This window comes from Loxodonta africana, chromosome 20 (genome assembly GCF_030014295.1).
Source record: "Loxodonta africana isolate mLoxAfr1 chromosome 20, mLoxAfr1.hap2, whole genome shotgun sequence".
In the NCBI taxonomy this organism is placed as follows: Eukaryota; Metazoa; Chordata; class Mammalia; order Proboscidea; family Elephantidae; genus Loxodonta; species Loxodonta africana.
Window position 1 is genome coordinate 74,966,673 of NC_087361.1, and position 22,124 is coordinate 74,988,796.

General features: G+C 37.3%; 1 protein-coding gene across 2 annotated transcripts in view; it reads left to right on the plus strand.

The window, feature by feature from the left end:
- The window catches only part of KIF14 (kinesin family member 14), a 73,975-nt gene that overhangs the window by 26,143 nt on the left and 25,708 nt on the right, over positions 1 to 22,124 (plus strand). For both annotated transcript variants that reach the window (XM_003410204.4, XM_010590194.3), the window contains 7 exons: positions 1,389 to 1,555; positions 6,773 to 6,920; positions 7,447 to 7,599; positions 9,240 to 9,366; positions 12,282 to 12,375; positions 13,132 to 13,267; positions 16,693 to 16,793. In XM_003410204.4, coding sequence (XP_003410252.1) covers positions 1,389 to 1,555; positions 6,773 to 6,920; positions 7,447 to 7,599; positions 9,240 to 9,366; positions 12,282 to 12,375; positions 13,132 to 13,267; positions 16,693 to 16,793 — 926 coding nt within the window. The remainder of the gene's footprint in view (positions 1 to 1,388; positions 1,556 to 6,772; positions 6,921 to 7,446; positions 7,600 to 9,239; positions 9,367 to 12,281; positions 12,376 to 13,131; positions 13,268 to 16,692; positions 16,794 to 22,124) is intronic.

Genomic DNA, 22,124 nt, shown 5'->3' on the forward strand with positions numbered 1-22,124 from the left:
GCCAGTTGATCTAGATGTCCCCTGAAACCATGGTCCCCAAACCTGGCCCCTGCTACTCTGGCCTTTGAAGCGTTTGGTTTATTCAGAAAACTTCTTTGCTTTTGATATAGTCCAGTTGTGCTGACCTCTCCTTTATTGCGTGTTGTCCATCCCTTCACCTAAATTAGCCCTTGTCTACTACCTAATTAGTGAATTCCCCTCTCCCTCCCTCTTCCCCTTCCCTACCTCGAAACCATCAAAGAGTATTTTCTTCTCTGTTTAAACTATTTCTTGAGTTCTTGTAATAGTGGTCTCATACAATATTTGTCCTTTTGCAGCTGACTAATTTCACTGAATATAATGCCTTCCAGGTTCTTCCATGTCATGAAATGTTTCGCAGATTCATTGTTGTTCTTTATCAATGCAGAGTACTCCATTGTGAGAGAATTATTAATAATTACATCAGGAGAACAATCACAAATCCAACTATGATGGGCAAACTGAGACATCTGGAGCCCTGGTGGCCGTAGTGGTTAAGAGCTAGGCTGATAACCAAAAGGTCAGCAGTTCAGATCTACCAGTTGCTACTTGGAAGCCCTATGGGGCAGTTCTACTCTGTCATATAGGGTTGCTGTGAGTTGGAATTGACTCTATGGCTCATGAAGTGGAGGCTTTCTACCTTTCAGGATTGCTGGGAAGATTAAGTGCAATAATAATTAATGCATAGCTTTCAGGACATAATCTGCAGATAGTAAACTCTCAACGAATACATTATTGTTATCATTAAACTCTGTGTTCTTTAGTTTACTCATTCCTAAAATTGATACAACGATATGACTCTCATTGGGCTCTTGTGAGGCATAAATGAGGAAACGTATGTGAAGTGCTTACTGCAGTGATTGGCGTATAAAAAGTGTTTAATAAATGTTAGTTACACCTTCTCCTCACTTATCGACTGTCTTGTTATCTGACATTTTGCATTCACGACAACAGTGAAAAAACTACTGTCCAACTGTTTTGCACAATTAAGGACGTACATCTGGCGGTAATGAATGCTGAGATGCAGCATGAAAGTAATGCTGGGTTCGATGGTTAAGGTTCTGTGTCAGCTTGGCTGGGCCATGATTCTCAATGGTTTGGCAGTTATGTAATGATGTAGTCATCCTTCATTTTGTGATCTGATGAGGTCATCCTACATTTTCACGTAACACCAATTTTGCACAATGACCTGTTTTTTGAAACCTAACCATGTCGATAAGTGAGGAGATTGTGTACTATGATTTTTTTTTTGTTTATCATTAGCAATACTAGGCTAAATTGAATTATTAGGCATAATGATTTGTCTCCTGTAATTTTTTTGGTTCACACTCACCTCTGTTAGTAAATTTTTTTTTTATTTTGTACTTTAGGGTGATCGGGTAATTCTTGGAGGTGATCATTATTTTAGATTTAATCATCCAGTAGAAGTCCAGAAAGGGCAAAGACCATCCTGTAGAGATGCTGATACTCTTATAAGCGAGGGTACAAAAGACTTTGAATTTGCAAAAAATGAGTTGCTCCTAGCCCAGAGATCACAGTAAGTATTATTGTTGCTATAAATTAGTACGTGGAAGGGTGAGGTCAACAAAAGAAAGTTAATCACGTTGTACTAGTTTCCAGTAGTTAACTCTTTGGGTGCTGGTTTGTAGTAACCTAATCTCTTTTCTTGATACAATGGGTGCCTTAAGTAATAGTCAGTCAGTTTTGTATGTACCTGGTAGATCCTTTGTCTCAGGTTTTGCCTCTGTCCTTTCATTATTTTCTTTAGCAGTAGTTCAAAAGAAAAAAACCAAACCCATTGTTGTCGAGTCGATTCCGACTCATAGCAACCCTATAGGACAGGGTAGAACTGCCCCATAGGGTTTTCAAGGCTATAATCTTTTTTTTTTTTTGGTACCATTAAATAATTTATTTTAAATGGACATTAAAAATATAATATTAAATGTTTGCAAAGATACAATGAGAGGGGAGACTCTTTCTATGCACGGCTAATGGCAATCAGTGTAAATCATTACAATCCCTCAAAGTCACAAAAATGTTCAAACCTTTTTTTTTTATTGTCCTTTAAGTGAAAGTTTACAATTCAAGTCAGTTTCTCATACAAAAACGTACCTGCTCATTGTTATGTGACCCTAGTTGCTCTCCCTACTGTGACAGCACACTCTTCCTCCCCACCCTGTGTTTCCCACGTCCATTCAGCCAGCTGCCTTCTCATCCTGCCTCTGGACAGGAGCTGCCCACTTATTCTCATGTATCTACTTGAGCTAAGAAGCACAGTCCTTACCAGTATCATTTTAATCTTATAGTCCAGTCTAACCTTTGCCTGAAATGTTGGCTTCGGGAATGGTTTTAGTTTTAGGCTAACAGAGAGTCTGGGGGGCCATGTCCTCTGGGGTCCCTCAGTCTCAGTCAGACTATTAAGTTTGGTCTTTTTACGAGAATTTGAGTTCTGCACCCAACTTTTCTCCTGCTCCCTCAGGGACTCTCTGTTGTATTCCCTGTCAGGGCAGTCATTGGTGGTAGCTGGGCATCATCTAGTTCTTCTGGTCTCAGGCCGATGGAGTCTTCGGTTTATTTGGCCCTTTCTGTCTCTTGGGGTCATATTTTCCTTGTGTCTTTGGTGTTCTTCATTCTCCTTTGCTCCAGGTGAGTTGGGACCAATTGATGCACCTTAGATGGCTGCTTACTAGCTTTTAGACCCCAGACGCCACTCACCAAAGCGGGATGCAGAATGTTTTTGTAATAAACTTTGTTATGCCAGTTGACCTAGATGTATGCTGAAACCAGGGTCCCCAGTCCCCCGAGAAGGCTGTGATCTTTATGGAGACAAACTGCCACATCTTTCTCCTGTAGAGTGGCTGGTGGGTTCAAACCGTGAACTTTTTGGTTAGCAGCTGATTCTTAACCACTGTGCCACCAGATGATGAATTCCTACTAAATAGCAGAAGCAATCAAACATCATTCCGTGTTAAATTAACCAGGACATTTCTTAGAGTGCTGCTGACTGTAAGAGTAACAATACAAATCAATTCTCGAGCATCAGTGTATGCCTCATTCATCATTTATCAAACATTTATTGAGCATCTGTTAGGTGTCTGTCATAGTACTAGGTGCTGGGGAATAATCGAAATGTAATTCCTGCTTCAGAAGAATTTATAATCTCATGGGCTTGACGGTTATGACGTAGTGCTATGCTAGAGTGCCCTGACAGAGTCCTGTAATGTATGGTCTGAAATCTCTTGGGGAGACAGTTGGTGCAGACCAGGATCAGTGAAGGCTTCCAGAGGAGAGAAGATGTCCCTTTGGAACAGAGTCCCAAGAGACTGTAAGAAGCTAGCCAGAAGAAGACTAGGGGTGTGTCTTTGTTATCTAGTGCTGCTATAATAGAAGTACCACAAGTAGGTGGCTTTAATGAACAGAAATTTATTTTCTCACAGTTTAGGAGGCCAGGAGTTCACATTCAGGGCATTGGTTCTAGAGTAAGGTTTTCTTTCTCTGTTGGCCCAGGAGAAGGTCCTTTTGTTTTTTCAGCTTCTGTTCGTCCTTGGCAGTCTCCACATGGCATCTATCTTCTCTTATCAATCTGTATTTCTTTGCTTCTGTGCCTGCTCTGCTGCTTTTATACCTCAAAAGCGATTGACTTTAGATACACTTTACACTGATAAAGCCTCATTAATATAATAAGGAAAACCCTATTCCCAAATGGGATTCTATCCACAGGTATCGTTGTTGTTGTCAGTTGCTGTCGAGTTGATTCCAACTCCTGGCAACCCCATGTATGCAAAGTAGAATTGCTCCATAGGGTTTTCGAGGCTGTGACCTTTTGGAAACGGATTACCAGGCCTGTCTTCCCAGGCACCTCTGGGTGAGTTCAAACCACCAACCTTTCGTCTAGTAATCGAACACTTAAATGTTTGCACCACCCAGGGACCTATCCACAGGTATAGGGGTTAGGATTTACAATACATACTTTTCGTGGATGTAATTCAATCCATGACAGGGAGTATATCTTTGTTTTTCTTTCTTTATCCCAGTTTTAGCTCGTGCAGAATTGTAGGATTTTTGGCTTAGATAGTATCCTTGTAAAGTGTAAATAAATAAAATGCTAAAGAATTTGGACTTTATCTTAAAGGGCATGGGAGTCATTAAGGAATTTGAAGGAGACAGACATAACCTGAATCATAGTTTTAGAAAGCTCACCATGACCCACGTCTGGAGAATGGGTTAGACGTAGAGCATGTTAGAGCCTGCAAACTATGTTAAGACACTATAGAAGTAAGATAAGTATTGCGTGATTGGACAGGAGAAATGTGAAGAATATTAAAGAGATAAAATCAACAAGAGTTGATGACCAGAGAGGGTGAAAGGAGGAGAATCAAGAATGACTAGTATAGCTGGACTAACCCTGCTTTGTCACCTTCTAAAAGCCTGAATCTGCTTTTGCCCTCTTTCTTTTGGCAGTCTTACTCTTTCTCCAGTAAAACTGGGAATGGAAACTTCTATATACTGTAGTTGCTAGAGTATCGAGTTTATTGAGAAGAAAAACTTTTTATTTTTCTGTAATCATTGATGCTTTTTCCCCTGGATTTTGAGAGGTAACAAAGCTGATTTAATGTTTTGACTACCAAAATGTCAAATTATTATAAAGGATTAAAAACATATGGTATAATCTCTTCTTTATCACCCCTCATATCATGTGCTTTAGGTCATTTCAGTATTTTCCTAAGCTATGACCTAAAGATGAATTGAAAGTTGTTGATATATGAAGTATAATTTTTACTCAGCATGAAAGTTTGACATTAAATACCCTTATTTTGTGTTTTCTAAAAAGTTAACTACAATATTCACTGTAGTATTTACTAGAGCATCATATTTTTATGTAATTTATTTTCCTTAAGCATTAGAGATATATATTTAAGTATATATGTAGGAATATATATATACTTCAACTCTGGAAACCCTGGTGGCGTAGTGGTTAAGTGCTACGGCTGTTAACCAAGAGGTTTGCGGTTCAAATCTGCCAGGCGCTCCTTGGAAACTCTAGGGGGCAGTTCTACTCTGTCCTGTAGGGTCGCTATGAGTCAGAATCAACTAGATGGCAGTGGATTTATATATTTAAATATCCAAACCCTGTGCCGTCGAGTCAATTCTGACTCATAGCGACCCTGAAGGACAGAGTAGAACTGCCCTAAAGGGTTTCCAAGGAGCGCCTGGTGGATTTGAACTGCTGACCTTTTGGTTAGCAGCCACAGCTCTTAACCACTACACCACCAGGGTTTGCACTTAAATATCAGGCATCTATAAGAGTAACTAAATTAGAAATAAGCAACTTTTCATTGTTTTATATTTTCTTTGTGTATAAGTAACAGAGCCATAGTGGTGCAGTGGTTAAAGTGCTCAGCTGCTAACAGAAAGGTTGGTGGTTTGACCCCACCATCTACTCTGCAGGAGAAAGATGTGGCAGTTCTTTCTTGCCTATAGGGTTGCTATGAATTGAAATCGACTTAGCGGCAAGGAATTTTTTTTTTTTTAATGTATAAATAGAAGGAACCCTGGTGGTGCAGTGGTTAAAGTGCTCAGCTGCCAACCAAAAGTTTGATGGTTCAAACCCACCAACTGCTCTGTGGGAGAAAAATGTGGCCGTTAGCGTCCATAAAGATTATAGCCTTGGAGCAAAGTCATAGAAGCTTCATAGATGCATCCAAACACCCTGAGGGACTGAGTTACTGGAGCTGAGGGCTGGAGACCAAGATTGTGGGGATCATCTAGGTCGGTTAGCACAACAAAGTTCACGAAGAAAATATTCTACATCCAACTTTGGTGAGTAGCGTCTGGGATCTTAAAAGCTTGAAAGTGACCATCTAAGATACATCTACTGGTCCCATCCCACCTGGAGCAAAAGAGAATGAAGAAAACCAAAGACACAAGGAAAATATTAATCTAAAAGACTAATGGACCACATGAACCACAGCCTCTACCAGCCTGAGCCCAAAAGAACTAGATGGGGCCCAGCTACCACTAGAGGGTCCTGGACAGAGTGGGAGAAAAATATAGAACAAAATTCAGATTTAAATTCTAATCTGACAGAGACTAGAAGAACCCCCGAGACTGTGACCCCCAGATACCCTCTTAACTTCAAACTGAAGCCACTCCCAAAGTTCACCCTTCAGTCAAAGATTATACAGGTCTATATAACAAATATTAACACATGTGAGAAATGTGCTTCTTAGTTCAATCCTGTATACAAGACCAAAGGGGCAACACCTGCCCAAAAGCAATGACGAGAAGGCAGGAAGGCAGAGGAGAAATGGACGGATGGACGTGGGGAAATGGGGTGTGGAAGGGAAGAGTATTGACACATTGTGGGGATTGCAACCAGTGTCACAAAACAATCTGTGTGTAAATTGTTGGCTGAGAAACTAATTTGTTCTGTAAAGTTTCACCTAAAGCACGTGCATGCGCGCGCACACACACACACACACACACAAAGATTACAGCTTAGAAACCCTATGGGGCAGTTCTACTCTGTCTTATAGAGTTGCTCTGAGTTGGAATTAACTAAATGGCAATGGGTTTGGTTTCTGGTTTTATGTATAAATAGTTATGTAGCTAATAAAAGTTTAAGAACAATGTTGAAAGAACGTCAGAAATTATGTTTTGAGTTAGATGGAAACATTTTAATATGATTAAAAACTGTTATCGTGTATAAAGAATTCTTGGCCGTGTACCCTGTAAATATTTTACCTCTTTATAGACTTGAAGCAGAAATAGAAGAGGCGCGGTTGAAAGCAAAGGAAGAAATGATGCAAGGAATCCAAATTGCAAAAGAAATGGCTCAGCAAGAGCTTTCTTCTCAAAAAGCTGCATATGAAAGCAAAATAAAAGCGTTGGAAGCAGAACTGGTAAAGGCAGAATTGGTTTATTCTTTCCGTGATAGTGCACAGAACTGGTAAAGGCAGAATTGGTTTATTCTTTCCGTGATAGTGCACACCAAGTTATGTATTGCTGGTTGTAAAATTATGTCCCTGCAAGGTTGCTGGAGGTATATTAAAGATTAGAGTCAAATCCACAATGAGTTTTGGCCTTTAATTTTACTTTAAGAAGTAAGTTGTTAGTAGACAATGGCTGCTGGAAGGAGGAGGTAGGCAGAGAAGCTTCGGTCTTCTGGACGTGAGAGCCATGGCTCTGCCCATGGTTTACCAGCAGTGTTGCACTTGCAGAAGCCCCTTTGGTGGAGAGTACTCTAAAAGGTTTGCCTAATGACATATAATCAATTAAAAAGGCATAGAGAAGGTATGGGTAAATATCTCTTTATAAGTCAGTTTCTTGTGCCTTGGTTAAAGAAAGGGACTTTGTGTTTTTTGGTACCATTTTGAAAACTGTTTTGCGTTTTTTGCCTGAATTGTATCTTACTATTGCTCTTTAAAGGAAGAAGAGTCTCAAAGGAAGAAAATGCAGGAAATAAATAACCAAAAGGCTAATCACAAAATTGAGGAATTAGAAAAGGCAAAGCAGCATCTTGAACAGGAAATATATGTAAACAAAAAGCGGTTAGAAATGGAGACTTTGGCTACAAAACAGGTAATTGCATTTTATACCTAGTTGGCGCAACTCTAAGGAAAAACCAGATTTTGCAAGTTTTTATTTATTTATTTTGCAACCTTATGGTGTCTTGACAGAAGATAGCCAAATCCAAGTCTCTAGATGAGAAGGTATCTTCTTGCCTAAAAGCTTGTATACTGGGCACTGCTCACAGATCTTTTCACACATCATCACACAGGTACTTCGAAAGGGTCAGACCTCTTAATTCCATCTAGTTCCATCCAAGTTTTCTCTTTTTATGCATCTACAACTATCCTGTGATCAGTCATGGCAAATCATTTAAATAAGTGAAATAGTATTGGAGCACTATGTAAAAAAATGAGAAAGGCGCAATTCACACTGGGTCACATCTTGCTGGCAAAATGAAGCATCATCTGCCCATGGAAAGAGCAGCAAGCTGGCCGTTTCCTAAGAGAACTCACACTACCTCAGCCTCGTGTGCTGCTGCACCTAACGTTGTCAGCTGAGTGAGGGTGAGGGCATCTTTCAGGGACAGACTCATTATCCATGTTCTCGAGACTGAAGTATTAAACCAGAATTGTCAGTATGTTAATACCTTTGGTCACTTTACTACCAACCTTTTTGGCCATTCTTTTTCTTTACTAGTGGCTCTCAAAGAAAAAGTGTGGGCCCTGGACCAGCAACATCAGCGTCACCCGGGAACCTGTTAGAAATGCAAATTCTCAGGCCCTAACCCAGGCCTACTGAATCAGAAACTAGGAGTGGGGCCCAGAATCTGTTTTAACAACCCCCCACCTCACCCCATGGTTCTGTTGAATACTAAAGTTTGAGAACCACTCTTGTAATCTCTGCTTCTCTGCTTTGATCCCTTATGGAGCCTGGTGGTACAGTGCTTAAGAGCTTGGCTGCTAACCAGAAGGTCAGCAGTTTGAATCTACCAGCTGCTCCTTGGAAACCCTGTGGGGCAGCTCTGTTCTGTCCCATAGGATGGCTACGAGTCTGAATCAACTCGAAAGCAACGAATTTGGTTTGGTTTTGGTTTTGATCCCTTATATCTTAATCTTAAGGTTTAACTCTCAGATGGCAATTTTATTTCTCTTTTTCCCAAATTTGAAGATGGGTGGGTGGAAGAAAAATATCCCTGGTAACCCCAAATACCAATCCTATTATGTAGTGATAATACATTTACTAGCCAACTCTAGGATGCAGAGTGGTTTGTGAACCACCTCAAAGATTTTTAGGAGAAAAACAACTGTATTACTCAATTTTAAGTTAAATCTTAAAAAACAATTATTTTTTAAGGTCTATTATAAAGTTCATTTGCATTAAACTTGGCTTTTCTCATGTCTTTTAAATTTGCCCTCTTTAGTCAGTACATGTTTTTGAGTTTGGGCTTTTTTGAGCAGTTTTTCCTTTTAAGCTTTTTGTAATTTCCTGTTAATGGGAAGAAAAAGATTAATCTATGTTATCAAAAATTCCTAATGACTTTATTGTAGGACAAAATTATTTTACAAAATAATCTTGTAAGTCATTTTAAAAAATCTTGTATGCGTAATATAAAAAGTTGATTATAGTGTGTTACCATTATCAATCTGGCTTTAGAATTTCTTTCTTTGTATATTCTCATGGAAGTGTCTATATGAATAAATATTAATTAGGCTTTAGAAGACCACAGCATCCGCCATGCAAAAATTCTGGAAGCTTTAGAAACTGAGAAGCAAAAAATTGCTAAAGAAGTACAAAGTCTACAGCAGAATCAGAGTAATAGAGATAAAACTTTTACAAGTAAGTATATCATTATTTTAGCTGACATTTTCTAAGTTACATATGTTATTTTATATATTATGATTTCTAAGATGTTAGAGTTTAGTTGCTTTTGTATATTCAAAATTCTTTATTGTAGATGTTGCTGAATTTAAATAAAATTTCTGGGTTTAGATAAATTTGCATGAATGATTGTTTTTATGACCTTTAGTTTTTAGTATACTTAGTTATATAACCAAAATAGTCAATAAAATTCCAAGCATTTAACATGTGACATGTTTTAAAACTGTGATAATTTATTCTAATCCTTATTTTATATCTCAATTATACTTAATCATTGAGTAGTTTGTGCTCTTTTTCACATGGATTTTTAAAAAAATTTCTTCACGTTTCTATGTAGACCACAGCATGTTTTTATGTAAACCTTTTTTTTCCCCATTATGGACAATTTCACAAACTACTGGAGATTTTAGTACAGTAAACTACTATGTATTTATCATCTAACTTCAACAATTATCAACACGTATTCAATCTTGTTTCATCTTTATCAACCCCCCTATCTTCCTGAACTATTTTGAAGCAAATCCCAGACTGTGTATCTTCACTGCGTATCTCTAGATTAGATAAGGACTCTCTTAGTCTTTTAAATATAACCATATTATTATTACACCTGAAAATATTAATAATAATTTCTTATACACACCAAATATCTCATCTACATTCCTACCTCCTGGATCGTTTCATAAATATTTTTTTTACATTTGGTTTCTTTGAATCTAGGTCCACACATGGCCTAAAAAAAAAACCCATTGCCGTCGAGTCAATTCTGACTCATAGGCCTACACCTGACATTTCATAGATATGTCTCCTAAGTCTCTCTCTTTTTTTAAAATTAATTTTTATTGTGCTTTAAGTGAAAGTTTACAAATCAAGCCAGTCTCTCATATAAAAATTTATAGACATCTTGCTATACACTCCTAATTGCTCTCCCCCTAATGAGACAGCACACTCCTTCCCTCCACTCTCTCTCCTCATGTCCTTTCGGGCAGCTTTTGGCCCCCTCTGCCCTCTCATCTCCCCTCTAGACAGGAGATGCCAACACAGTCTAATGTGTCTACTTGATCCAACAAGCCCATACTTCACTAGTAGTGTTTTCCATCCCATATTCCAGTCCAATCCCTGTTTGAAGAGTTGGCCCTGGGAATGGTTCCTGTCTTGGGCTAACAGAAGGTCTGGGGACCATGACCTCTGGGGTGCTTCTAGTCCCAGTCTGACCATTAATTCTGGTTTTTTTACGAGAATTTGGGGTCTGCATCCCACTGCTCTCCTGCTCCCTCAGGGGTTCTCTGTTGTGTTGCCTGTCAGGGCAGGTTGTGGCTAGGCAGCATCTATTTCTTGTGGTCTCAGGCTGATGTATTCTCTGGTTTATGTGGTCCTTTCTGTCTTTTAGGCTCATAGTTACCTTGTGTCTTTGGTACTCTTCATTCCTCCTTGCTCCTGGTGGGTTGAGACCAATTGATGCATCTTAGATGGCCACTTGCTAGCGTTTAAGACCCCAGATGCCACTCTCCAAAGTGGGATACAGAATATTTTCTTAATAGATTTTGTTATGCCAGTTGACTTAGATGTCCCCTGAAGCCGTGGTCCCGAAACCCCTGCCCCTGCTTTGCTGGCTTTTGAAGCGTTCAGTTTATTCAGGAAACTGCTTTGCTTTTGGTTTAGTCCAATTTTGTTGACCTCTTTTGTGTTGTGTGTTGTCTTTCCCTTCACCTAAAATAAAGCTTATCTACTATCTAATTAGTGAAAACCCCTCTCCCTCCCTCCCTCCCTCCCACTTCCCTCTCGTAACCATCAAAGATTTTCTTCTCTGTTTAAACTATTTCTCCAGTTCTTATAATAGTGGTCTTATACAATATTTGTCCTTTTGCAACTGCTAAGCCTCTTTTAATCTGTAAATTCTCTCATTTCTTTCACTTTTCCTTCCCTCCCCTTACTTCCCCCTCCCCTTCTCTCCTCTCCCTTCCACTTAGAATTTATTTGTTGAAGAGCCAGGTCATCTGTCCTGTGGAGTTTCCCAAATTCTGGATTATGCCAATTATATCTCCGTAGTGTTGCTTAACAGGTTCCTTTGACCCTGAATTCCCTGTAGAGCGGTAGTTGGGTCCACAGACCTATCAGATTCAGGTTTAATTTTTTGGCAAGAATATTTGGTAATTGTGTTATGTACTTTCTATAATTTCTGTTTTTAAATAACTTTGAAAATATGAATACTATTTATATTTGTTGCAAGAGATAAGTTAAATATATTGTATATCTTTTTATTCCCCTCAGGGCCTAGAACAGTGCCTTGCAATAAATCTTTGATTTTTTATCCATATGAAGGTGAGGCTTAGGCTTCCAAAAAAGTGTTTTTTAATAGCATTCTGGTTATAAGTTTGACTGAACAGTACAGAAATTATTTGTGATAAAGTCCTAAATTTAAATTAGGAAAAATGAAATTGTGGACTAAATCATTTTCTTTTTGGCATAATAAATATGTATTTAATTTTCAAGTAAAATGCAAGGGGGTGAGTCTGTATAAGTAAGGCTGTAGTATACTTCAGTTGATACTTTAAAGAAATTAGAAATTAGAAAAAAATTGTAAAGAAATTAGAAAGAAAAGCATTGTCTTTGATGCTTCCTTTCTTACAAAATCCTTATCCTCTCAATATCAACTTTAGCTTTTGTCCGTTTCACCCCAGGTGATAAAGCATCATTTTATATAGAGAATGTTGTATTTCACCAATGAGATTTGAAGAAAAGTTACTCAAATATCACCCTTTTCCTTCTCCAACATAGAATTAAAACCATTCATTTAAAGTTAATTTTTTTAGCAGTTGTTCTGTCTAGTGAAGTATGTTCGTGCTCATATATGTATTTTGAATCTTCTCTATCAGTTCAGCCGAATTGGAGCTCCATGAAGCTCTCAATGAGGATTCAGGAAGCCAATGCCATCAGCAACAAATTAAGAAAATATTATGTTTTTGGCAGGTGAGTAATTAATCGTCTTAATTGTAAAGTAATTTTTTGTTTTAAACTAGTTGACCTTCGTATGGTTTTTAAAAAAAATTTAGTTCCCGTAGAGTTGTAGTTTTCTGTAGTGCCTGTCGGAGGGAGAACTGGTGTCAGCTTGTAAGGTAACTTCAAGCTTCTCCTTCAGAGCTTACTCTGGAGTGAAAGAGGCTGTCGACAATTAATATGCTAGTATACTTCATGAACAAAATAATTTTAGATGTTTTAAAAATAGTAATTTTCTTACTGAGTTGAAAATTTATCTGTATTTCACTTTTTTAAAAGTATAAATTACTAGATTTTTAAAAATTAAATTTGTGTGTTATAAGGTATTTTTATGTAGTGTGTACTAAGCATGATTGTTGTTGTTATTGTTAGTTGTCACCGAGTCGATTCTGACTCAGTGGCAACCCCATGGGTACAGAGTAGAATTGCTTCATAGGGTTTTCAAGGCTGTGACCTTTTCGGAAACAGAATGCCAAGGCTGCCCTCAGAAGTGCGTCTGGATTGGTTCGAACCACCAACCTTTTGGCTAGTGGTCGAGCACTTAACTGTGCTGCCCAGGAACTCCTTAGCGTGATTATTACTATACTAAAATGCTCAACTATGGAAAGATTCAGTCAGTGGACTGAATTTTTATTAAAGTTATTCTAATCCAGAAAATTCTTAGTCTAAATGAGTATGTATGTTTTAGGATAAGCTTTTCTTTTTTTTTTTTTTTGCTGCTGCTTTCAGACATGATGTATCAGATAGAGGAAGTTCTGAAACTTCTGTTCAGGTTCGGGTTCGTAACCTGCAACTAGGGATCTCAACCTTCTGGAGTCTGGAAAAGTTTGAATCTAAGCTTGCAGCAATGAAAGAGCTTTATGAGGTTTGGAATTTTAATAAAATCTCTATGAACTTTTAAAATAAAAATATAAAAGTGACATATTCTCATTAAAAAATTTTGGAAAATAAAAGGCAGTCTTTTTTTTTATCACATTACTTAAACCAGTCAACACTAACAATTATGTCTGTTTCCTTTGATTTTGCGTGCAGATGGGATTTTATTGATTTGTTTAACATAGTTTTAACTGTAATAGAGAAATTTAGAGCTGAATCTGTTTGATGATACATTTTCTTAAATGTACCTTGAAGCTTAAGGTAAGAAGAAACCCAACAGACGTAAAGTAGTTTACATCATTTGAAATTACCTTCCTATGCCTAATAATGTATATTTACACTTTTGTACATATTTTTCATATTTGCATTTCCCTCTTGCCATACTTTTTTAATTTGTTGTTTTTAATGGTCACAACGAAAAATATCTATGAACATATTAGTTTTTTATATCTTATTTCCTTGTGTTATATTTTCTAAAATGGCTTGTTATTACATTTTGATGCTCGCTCACAAATTGCCTGCCAGAAATATTGCCCATTTACCAATGTTAAATAAGCTTGCTTTAATTTGCATTTTAATTACTAGCGAATCTGAGGATTTAACTCTTTCTTTGTAGATAAAATATGTGTTCATGTCCTTTGAATTTTTTGGCAGGTGAAATCTGGGTAGTAATCTAATCTATTTTTTAAAGTTCTTGAAATATTTTGATAAAAGCCTTTATTTTATATTATTCGTATCCATTTTTTCCCCTGATTATATTGTCTTTTTTCGTGGTTTCTTTTTGTCATAAAAGAATTTCACATTTGGTATGTTTGAATCTGACCAATCTTCTGCATTTTCCTTTAACTTTTGTCTAATTTTTGAGTCAGGTGGGATTTATTGTTTTGTGAAAGGTACGAATATCAAGTTAATTTTTCTTCATGTTAATATCAAGTTATCCCTAAAACATTTATTAAATAGGAAATCATTTCTCATTTCTTGTGTTAGAATTTTTTTGTCAAATATCTCATGACTCGTTATGCAATTATATTCTATACTACTTAGATAATAACAATAATGAAAATATTAGGAAAAACTTACAAGGATGCTACTAAATTATAGGAACTCTGGTGGTGTAGTGGTTAAGTGCTTGGCTGCTAACCGAGAGATTGGCGGTTTGAACTCACTGGCTGCTTCTGAGAGAAAGATGTGGCAGTGTGCCTCCATAAAGATTTACAGCCTTGGCAACCCGGTGGAGCAGTTCTACCCTGTCCTCTAGGGTCTCTATGAGTTGGTATCGACTTGACAGTACACAGCTACTACGACCACCAAATTATAGCCTTAATGCTTAAATTGTTTTAATAAGAAAAAAAAAAAGGAAATGAATTAAATATTTAACTCAGTCTAGAAAAATAATAAAATAAAACAAAGAAAAGCAAAGGAGGACATTATTAAATACGGTAAAAGCAATAACTAACAAACTAGAAGTTAATAAATTCAAGCCCTGATTTTTTTAAAAGACATTTGATTTTAGGAATGAGAAATAGCATTTAAATAAAGACATGGGAAACAAATTTTAAATTATACTGTATATAAGATTTTATGCTAATAAATTTGACAGCTTTTCCAGAAAGAAAAGACTTTCTAGAAACTGAAAACTGGCTTAAGAATAAATGAATAACAATGGGATAAATTGAAAAGTTTGTCAATGAGCTAACTTAAAAAAAAGTAAAGTGCTGGTCCCCATCAGGCTTACAGATAACTCTTCCAAACCTCTAAAGAACAAGTAAACCCTATTCCATTTAAACTATTCCAGACCATAGCAAAAGACTGACAGTGTCCCAATTCATGTTATGATGCTAGATTAACTGATTAAAAACAAATCTAAAAACCCACAAAAACGGAAAAGATGACTCAGAAGAGAATTACAAACTAATCTTACTATGAACACAACTACGAAAGCCCTGAATGAAACCCAACAATATATTAAAAGAATAATTATACCATGACCAAGTAGTGTTTATTCCAGAAATGCAGGTATAATCATAATAGAAAATCCAAAAAGGCTGAAAGGAAACATACCAGAGCACTGACAGTATTTCTTTATCTCTAAATCACATGTTCATGGGTGGTTTCAGTTTTCTTCTTTGTGTTTGTATGTGTTAATAGTTTCTAAATTTTCTGCAATGAATGCATGTTGCTTATGTAGTCAGAAAAACAAAACACAGTATTATAGTCATTTGATTATTCTTGCCTTGACATATACATTAAAATGTATTGGGCCCATTACCCTCATTACTGCCTTCCTACTTTCAACTGTTCATTGCAATATTGTCTACTTATTTTTCATATAATTATAATACCTCCAAATCAAGCTCTATATTGCATTTTTCTAGAACTTTGGTTGGCATTGCTTTAAATATTTAAATTAAAGATTATACTATGATCAATATATTCAGTCAGGAAGTGATTGTATCTTAACATTTCATTTCAGATTATTTTCTTTCCTAAGGATTTTATCATTTTGTTTTTAGTATGTTTCCTAAATCCCAAATTTATTATTTCTGAATTATTTAATGAGTTTCGTTGCTTATATTAGCAGATCTCTTTTTCTTTTCTTTTTTTCCTTTTGTTCTTGTTGAGAATTTACACAGCAGAACATACACCACTTCAGCAGTTTCTGCAGGTACAATTCAGCAACGATGATAACATTCAAGTTGTGTGACCATTCTCACCCTCTTTTTCTGAGTTGTTCCTCCCCCGTTGACATAAATTCACTGTCCCCTGCAGTTCCTATCTAATCCTTCAAGTTGATGTTGTCAATTTGATCCCATGTAGACAGTTCTTAAAAGAATGTAATGTTCAAGGAAGACATTTTTTACTAGTTACACTAAACTATTATTTGATTTTAAGAAGACTTCAGGGGATACTTTTGGTTTAAGATGGTATCAGGGCAGTAGTTTCAAGGGTTCATCCATCCTTCATGGCACAAAGATGTCTGGTGTCTATGAGAATTTGAAATTCTGTTCTGCATTTTCCTCCTTTTGATCAAGGTTATTCTGTGGAATCTTTTATCAAAATGTTCCGTCATGGTAGCTGGGCACCACCTAGCTCTTCTGATCTCATGGCAAAGGAAACAATTGTTTATGGAGGCAATTTGCATCACATTCCATATCCTCCTCCTGTTCCTGACTCTTCTTCCTTTGTTTGAGGTGAATAGAGACCGACTGTCGTGCCTTGGATTTAGCAAGTCTCTTTTAATATTATAAGTCCTAGCATCATGTGATTAATTTTTTATTTTTTCAGGAATGCAATTGATTTTTATTTTATCAAGTAATCTGTAATTTTATGTTTTAAACTTAACCAAGTATTAAACTTTTTTTTTTTCCTTAGTTGCTAAACATTTTTAACCCGTAATTATTCTGTTTTTCTTAGAGTAATGGTAGTAACAGGGGTGAAGATGTCTTTTGTGATCCTGAAGATGAGTGGGAACCTGACATTACAAATGCACCAGTTTCTTCATTTTCTAGAAGGAGGTAAAGATGTCTTTGATATTGGTTTTTATATTCTGGGTATATGTATATATCATGTCCTTATTTAAAAAAAGATATTGTCATGATGGATAAGTCTGAAAGGAACCCAGAAATGTCAGAGGAATAGTATGTTACTGATCAAATTGCAGCAGTTAGGGCATTAAATTGTTTATCAGTCAGAGGAGGAACAAAAACGTTCAGTATATCATCATATAAATCTTACGAGCAACTTAGAATAACATAAATCTAATTTCCTATAAAAATAAGCAGTATTTATTATTTTTAAGCTACCATTTCTCAAGAACTTGGCATATTCTATGATATTTTATCCTAAGTTGTAGAATTTTAAATATGGTCAGTGTTTGATGAGCACCACAAAAGAGTCAATCATGGTGGTAGAGAACCTCTAACTATGACAAATGTTGCTTGTAAACTAAAAACGTGAAACACTTCTACAGTGAATAGATGCTCAAGGAAAAACTAGTTTGGCTTAGACCTTAGACACTTAGATTACAAAGAGGCAAAATGGTATGATGGAAAGGCCTTGGTCTTTGGAACCAGTTTAGCCCCTTAGTTTGGTTTTTAAACAAATACTTCTTTGATGATTACACTTTGCTGTATCCTGATGATACAAAGCTGAATTAAAAATAGTCCCCATCCTCAAGGACCAGGGATTGAGAAAATTAGAGGCAAGAGCAGTTGATACAGACCTGAACTAAGACTGGGCAGAAGAACTGGGAAGGAGAGCAGTGGTGTCACCCAGTGCAGTAACTCATGGTGTTACCCGCCCCAGACCTCTCCCATACCAGGCCATACAGGATCCTTAGTAATGTTTTCTACTACTCGAAAATCGTAATTCACATATATCACTCCTTCTTTTCCTTTAATTACTACTGCATTCTCAAAAAAGTTATTTACAAATACTAATTACCACAATACTGTAGCTAAAACACCAGAGAATTTGACTATAAAAATACCGGCAGCAATGAAAGCAACAGCACATGCTTGTAGTGCGGAGGAAACCACATGATCTGAAGCATCACTGTAAGTGGGTCATAATGACGGCTCTGACCGGTCCGCATTAAAACATTTCAAAAAATAAATCAGCATAGAGTTTTAGCTTTGTAGGTATATTGATACGTGTAAGCTAGGCTTAAGAAAAATGTTTTTGTTTTTATGACTATAGGGTTATTTTTATAAAAAATGTATACATTTCTGCTGAAACACTGCACAAAAATTTTGTAGACAGTCGTTTTGGTGTCATCCCCTCTGACAGTGTTAGCCGGTGCAGTATGCACCTGCCCCGCATCCTCCTATTGATGTTAACTGGAGGAGAGGCAGGTTTTTTTTTTTTTTTTGACATATTTTAAAGGCAGAATCAATAGGATTTGTTGACTGGTTGTGCGGTTCAGGGAGAGGAAGGGCTCAAGGATGACTCCTGGTTTTAACTTGGTTGACTGACTAGAGGGAAGTGGTGTTCCTTGAGATGAAGGTTAAGATGAGTTTCTTTTTGAACATGACAAGTTTGAGGTGCCCAGGGGATGTCCAGGTGGATATTCAGGTCTAGAACTTGGAAGGGTGACTTGGGAATTTTCAGGGTGTTCAGTGTCAATGGCGTTAGCCCATCAGCAGAAGCATCATCGTTATGACAAGCATCTATCAACTGTTTAGTAAGCATTATCTCATTTAGTCCTTCCCTCACACCTACGAAGTAAGTGCTGGCATTACCCCCGTTCTGTATGTGAAGAAATGGAGGACTTAAAGAGGTTAAGTAACTTCTCCAATGTCACAGAGCTGATTTGAGAAAGATCTAGTACTCAAATCCAAACCTGAGTGACTCCAAATCTTCTGTTTTTCTTGACTACCCTGCCATATTGCCACTCTTTTGCATATGAAAGAATAGCATCTTTCTGTTTAAATTAATTTTTTTTTTTTAAGATTCATCACCTTCAGCTGCAGCTTCAGAATCCGTTTGGATTTCCAAACCTTTTTATGTCTCAGACGGTTTTTGACCTTGTTTATTTTTAACTCATTTATAAAATCTCTGCAAAGAGATGGAAGTACTTCATAGAAACGTTTTCCCTGTTAGTGCTGCGTTAATTGCTACCTGCAAACTGCTATACTCCAGTAAGAAATAGCAAAGCATAACAACATTATCCACAAAGAAGTACAGAGCACATCCTTTAAACAGATCCCGAGCTCCTTGAGGGCAGGGAGCTTATCTGTATCCCCTGCTGTGGTATAGCGAAAGAGTTACAGACTCCCATATCGGAGCCCTGGGCTCTAATCTGTGCTCAGTGTGGTCGTGGCAAGTGACATTTATATCTCTAGGCTTCAGTTTTCTCATCTGTAAAATGGAGGCCATAATATGTACCTGCAGCGTTTATCATGAAGATTAAGTTGGGTCATGTATATAAAGCAGCTGCTGCTCCTGCTACTTCTACTATGACCACCATCTTAGGATTCCTAGAGAAAGAGGATGCCCCATGTATATGTGTATATATGTGTATATATGTATATATGTGTGTATATACACACACACACACACATACTGACTCTTCACTTATCCACAGGGTTAGGTTCCAAAGACCAGGGTGCTATGTGAAAATAGAGGATGACCACATCATTACATAACTGCTAAATTACATTGTTACAGAACTGCCAGGTTATGTCATTATATAACTGCCAAGTTACATCATTACATAACTGTCAAACCACTGAAAATCATGGCCCAGCCAAATTGACACATAACCTTACCTATCAAAGCCAGCATTACTCTCACCTTGCACCTTAGCATTTGTTACTGCCACACGTATGTTGTTAATGCGCAAAATAGTTGGATAGTAGATTTTTGCTATTGTCGTAAATGCAAAGTGTTGGACAACGAGATAGTCGATAAGTGAGGAGAAGGTGTCTGTGTGTATGTGACTGTTTCTGTTTCTCCAGGGAACCCTAAGACAGTGGTTGTAGTAGACGTAGTGGGAGCAGTAGCTGCTTTATATACGTGACATAGAGAAAGAGGAAAAGAGAGAGATTGATTTACTTCAGGGAATTGGCTCATGCGATGGTGATTGTGGGGGCTCGCAAGGTCAGGGTCATAGGTCAAGCAGCAGGCTGGAGACTGCTGTAGCCTTGTGTCCCAAGATCTGCAGGTCAGGTGATGTAAAGAGTGCAGAGCGAAGACTGTCAGAGATTTCTGCCAAAATAGAGGCTAGAGGCAGAACACACCCTAAGGAAACTCCATTTTCAGCTGATTGATTACATTACATTAGATTACATTATTGAACAGCAGCTATCCTACTGTTTGGCCACACTACTGGGAACCATAGCCTAGCTAAGTTGACACATAAAACTAATTATCAAAACCTCTATTATCTGTAACGTGGGACTGATGATGGTGATAATGTTACAGAACTGACTAGAGATAAAGCTCCTAGTGCAGTGGGTGGGTGTTCAATAAATGGCAGCTCTTATTATTATTTGGTGCTTAACATGTATTGAATAAAGTTTAAATCTTGGGATACAGAGAGAATATGATTTCTGGTCTAATACCAATAAACCCATGGTGATATCTTCAGGTGATTTGTCTTGAGAACTTCAAAATACAGTTAGTCTCTGGCACTAAAATGAGCTAAAGATGGTCTTGGGTGGAATTGGATGGGATAGGGTTTGGGATACTTAAGCCAATATAAGGTAACACAAGCCTCCCCAAAGTGAAAACCAAACCTATAAATTCATCAGATTTCTTTAGATTTTAAAATTATTGGTTTCTTATTCTTTTTTTCTTACAGACAGACATAAACTTTGTGTACTTAGAACAGTGGATAACAGCTTGAGCATTAGTAGTTGATGAGCATGAAAATTCTAGCCTACTGAATGTTGTTTCACGTCTTATATCCCCCTGACTTTTAGGGAATCCACAGAGGTTTAAAATGTTACCGAAAAAAATCAAAACTTCTTTTAATATTTTCTAAGATTTTGAAAAATGTCACATTTTCATTTGGCAGAGTTGTTTTTTTTGAGAACTTCTATAATTTAGAAGTATCATATTTGAAAAAAAAAATCGTGAATTGCTTTTGGGCTAAGACCTTGTGTGTGAAGTTTCAGCCTTGTGCAAATGTTTACGACGGAATTGCAAACTCTGAGAACACTGGCATGTAATAGAAATGCCGACAGACTCTTCATTACAGAACTGCTCCCAGTCAGTGATATACCACAGTTGTTCTCCAATAAAGTAGACTGATTTGGCTGTCTGTAAATTTTGCTGTGTAATGTTGACAGTTAAAAGTAAATTTTTCACTCGAGGTTATGTAAAAACTCTTTGAAAGGAATGTGACAGCATTTTCTGTACTTGGGTTTAAACACTGACTATGATAATGCTGAAAGACTAACAGTTTTCTTAGTTTAGAGTTACTGTAATAATGTACCCTTCTTTTCACCCCTTAGTAGAAAAACTGTAACCTTTGAGAACTGATATTCCCTTTCCCTATTATCAGAGCCGTGGTGCCGTGGTGGTTAAGAGCTACGGCTGCTAACCAAAAGGGCAGCAGTTCAAATCCACCAGCCATTCCTTGGAAACCCTGTGGGGCAGTTCTGCTCTGTCCCATAGGGTCGCTATGAGTCAGAATCAACTTGACAGCGATGGGTTTGGTTTTTGGTTTTTCCCTAGTATCACTCGTATTTCTGTGCTTTTCTTAATAGGAGTTCATAGGGAACATTTATATGTGAAACATTTAGGCCACTACTGATAGGATGCTTTTGTTGAACAATCGTTTCGACAAATAGTATTTTTCTTTGAGTGGCAAACAGCAGTAGAGAGGTCTGTTAGGAAAAAACTTCAAAGGGCCCACTAGATTTGAATCTAGGTCATTGCTTGAGTAGTTTCATTGACATGATGGAGCTGGAGTTGGATTTTAGAAAATTGATAGATGAATAAACCTGAACCTGTTGCTGTCAAGTCAATTCCGACTCATTGCGACCCTATAGGACAGAGTAAAACTGCCCCGTAGAGTTTCCAAGGAGCTCCTGGTGGATTCAAACTGCCAGCCTTTTGGTTAGCAGCCATTGCACATAACCACTACACCACCAGGGTTTCCAGTAGATGAATGGCAATGTGGAAATAGGCTGCTTTTTCAAGTAATGGAAAGAGTAGGCTGCTTTTTTGAGAAGTAGTTAGAAAGAAAGAGTAGTAGCTAGACAACCAGTCACACTCAAGGGAGGGATTCAAGTGTTTTTATAGACTGAGGGGAAAGAGGCGGCAAAAAGGAACTGAAGATAGAATCATTTTCTCCATTTGTGCTACTGCTATACTTCACAGTTATTATGCTTTTTACA